Source organism: Hydra vulgaris, chromosome 09 (assembly GCF_038396675.1).
Source record: "Hydra vulgaris chromosome 09, alternate assembly HydraT2T_AEP".
NCBI lineage: Eukaryota > Metazoa > Cnidaria > Hydrozoa > Anthoathecata > Hydridae > Hydra > Hydra vulgaris.
In genome coordinates this window covers 51460179-51461885 of record NC_088928.1, presented here as the reverse complement: position 1 = coordinate 51461885, position 1707 = coordinate 51460179, and the positions used below count along the sequence as shown (strand labels likewise).

At 27.5% G+C, this 1707-nt stretch overlaps 1 protein-coding gene across 1 annotated transcript; it reads left to right on the top strand.

The window, feature by feature from the left end:
- The first annotated feature begins 421 nt into the window (after window positions 1–421).
- LOC136085561 (uncharacterized) lies at window positions 422–1189 on the top strand. Its single transcript, XM_065806881.1, has one exon. The coding sequence runs from the start codon at window positions 422–424 to the stop codon at window positions 1187–1189; it is 768 nt and encodes a 255-aa protein (XP_065662953.1).
- The last annotated feature ends 518 nt before the right edge of the window (window positions 1190–1707 follow it).

Below are 1707 nucleotides of genomic sequence, written 5' to 3'. Positions count from 1 at the left end.
AATATCCTTTATACTGATTTCAAAAAAGCTTACGACAAAATTTTACATAGGAGATTAGCATTAAAACGTGAAGCATATGGCATTACATATACGTCATTGAAGTGGATAATTGCTTTTCTAACTGATATGAAGCAAAGATTTGTACTTGGAGAAAGTGTATCATCATGGGTGGACATAGTAAGTGGTGTACCACAAGGATCTGTGCTTGGTCCAATTTTATTTTTAACATACTTCAATGATCTTCCAAGTCAACTTACAAACCATTTGTTGTTGTATGAAGATGATTGTAAAGTAGTAGCTGAAGTTATTAATGAAACGGATGCACATGCTTTACAAAATGACATTGCTATGTTAGAAATTAAATTAAATTAAATTAAAAAATGATAATAATATAAAAAAATAAAACAACAAATCTACAAAAATGACAGTTACATTAGTGGAAATTAAAAGAATGATAAAGGATATGTTTGAGGAGTTTAAGAACAAAATTGAAGCAATACTGAAAAAACAAGAAAAAAATTTTGCAAATATAATCAACGCTAATCTAAAAATAACAAATCAGCGTCTTGATAAAGTGGAAATGATATCGAACGACAATGTTAATATTATTAAAGCTATATCAAAAGATGTGGAAGAATTAAAAACGAGTTTAAATTATCATGAAGAACTTGTTGAGAAGAAGATAAAAACCGCCGTTAACACAGTGGAAAAAAATAAAAATTATAATGAAACAAAAAACAATAAAAGTGAATTTACATATGTAAAAAAGAAATTAAGAAAAATGGAGGACAGGTCCAGAAGAAACAATCTAAGGGTGGACGGTATCAAAGAGGAAGATAATGAAACCTGGTGCGATAGTGAAGCGAAGGTTCTTAAATTGTTTGATGAGCAACTTGGCTTAAAAAGTATAAAAATTGAGCGTGCACATCGCACTGGACTGAGAAACAATAAAGAACCTAGAACTATTGTCTTAAAGCTATTAGACTTTAAGGATAAAGTTGCTATCTTAAGAAAGTCATCAACATTAAAAGGAAAAAACATTTACATTAATGAAGATTTTTGCGCAGAAACAAACTTAATAAGAAAGGAGTTGAAAGAAAAAATGAAAGTGGAAAGACATGCGGGGAAATTCGCTTACGTATCGTACGATAAATTAATCATTCGGGATTGGAATCAAAAGGAAAAGTAATTTATGTTCTTAATATCTTCTATCTTTTTATAGTTTATATTTGTATATTTTTTTATATACATAAGTGCTCTATTTTATATTTTTACGAATAAAAGAAATAAGTTTTCTAAAGGAAGAGAGAAATAAAAAAATAATAATAAAAAAACTTTAAAATATTTTAAATAATATTTATTAAAAAATTAAAAATGGTTTCGAATATGACTGAAAACGAAAATTACTTCGAAAATAGTTCATTTCATGTTTTTAGATTAAATAATTTAAACACGCTCGATGAGCACGATCCTGATAAAATTATATTTGATGACTATTCATTAATGAATGCGGAAGCACAGTTTTTATTTCCGGACGAAATAATGCAATATTTATCGGATATTGAACCTTTTGAGAACTTATCTCTTCTTCATCTTAACATAAGAAGCGCTAAAGCAAATTTTGAAAACTTTAAAATATTCTTTGAGAAAAGCAATTTTATTTTCAATATAATTTGTTTAAGTGAAACTTGGCTAACTGATGATGCA

Bases quoted from the DNA above. Each gene is read 5' to 3' on its own strand.
- LOC136085561 (XM_065806881.1), top strand. From the start codon at position 422: ATGACAGTTACATTAGTGGAAATTAAAAGAATGATAAAGGATATGTTT.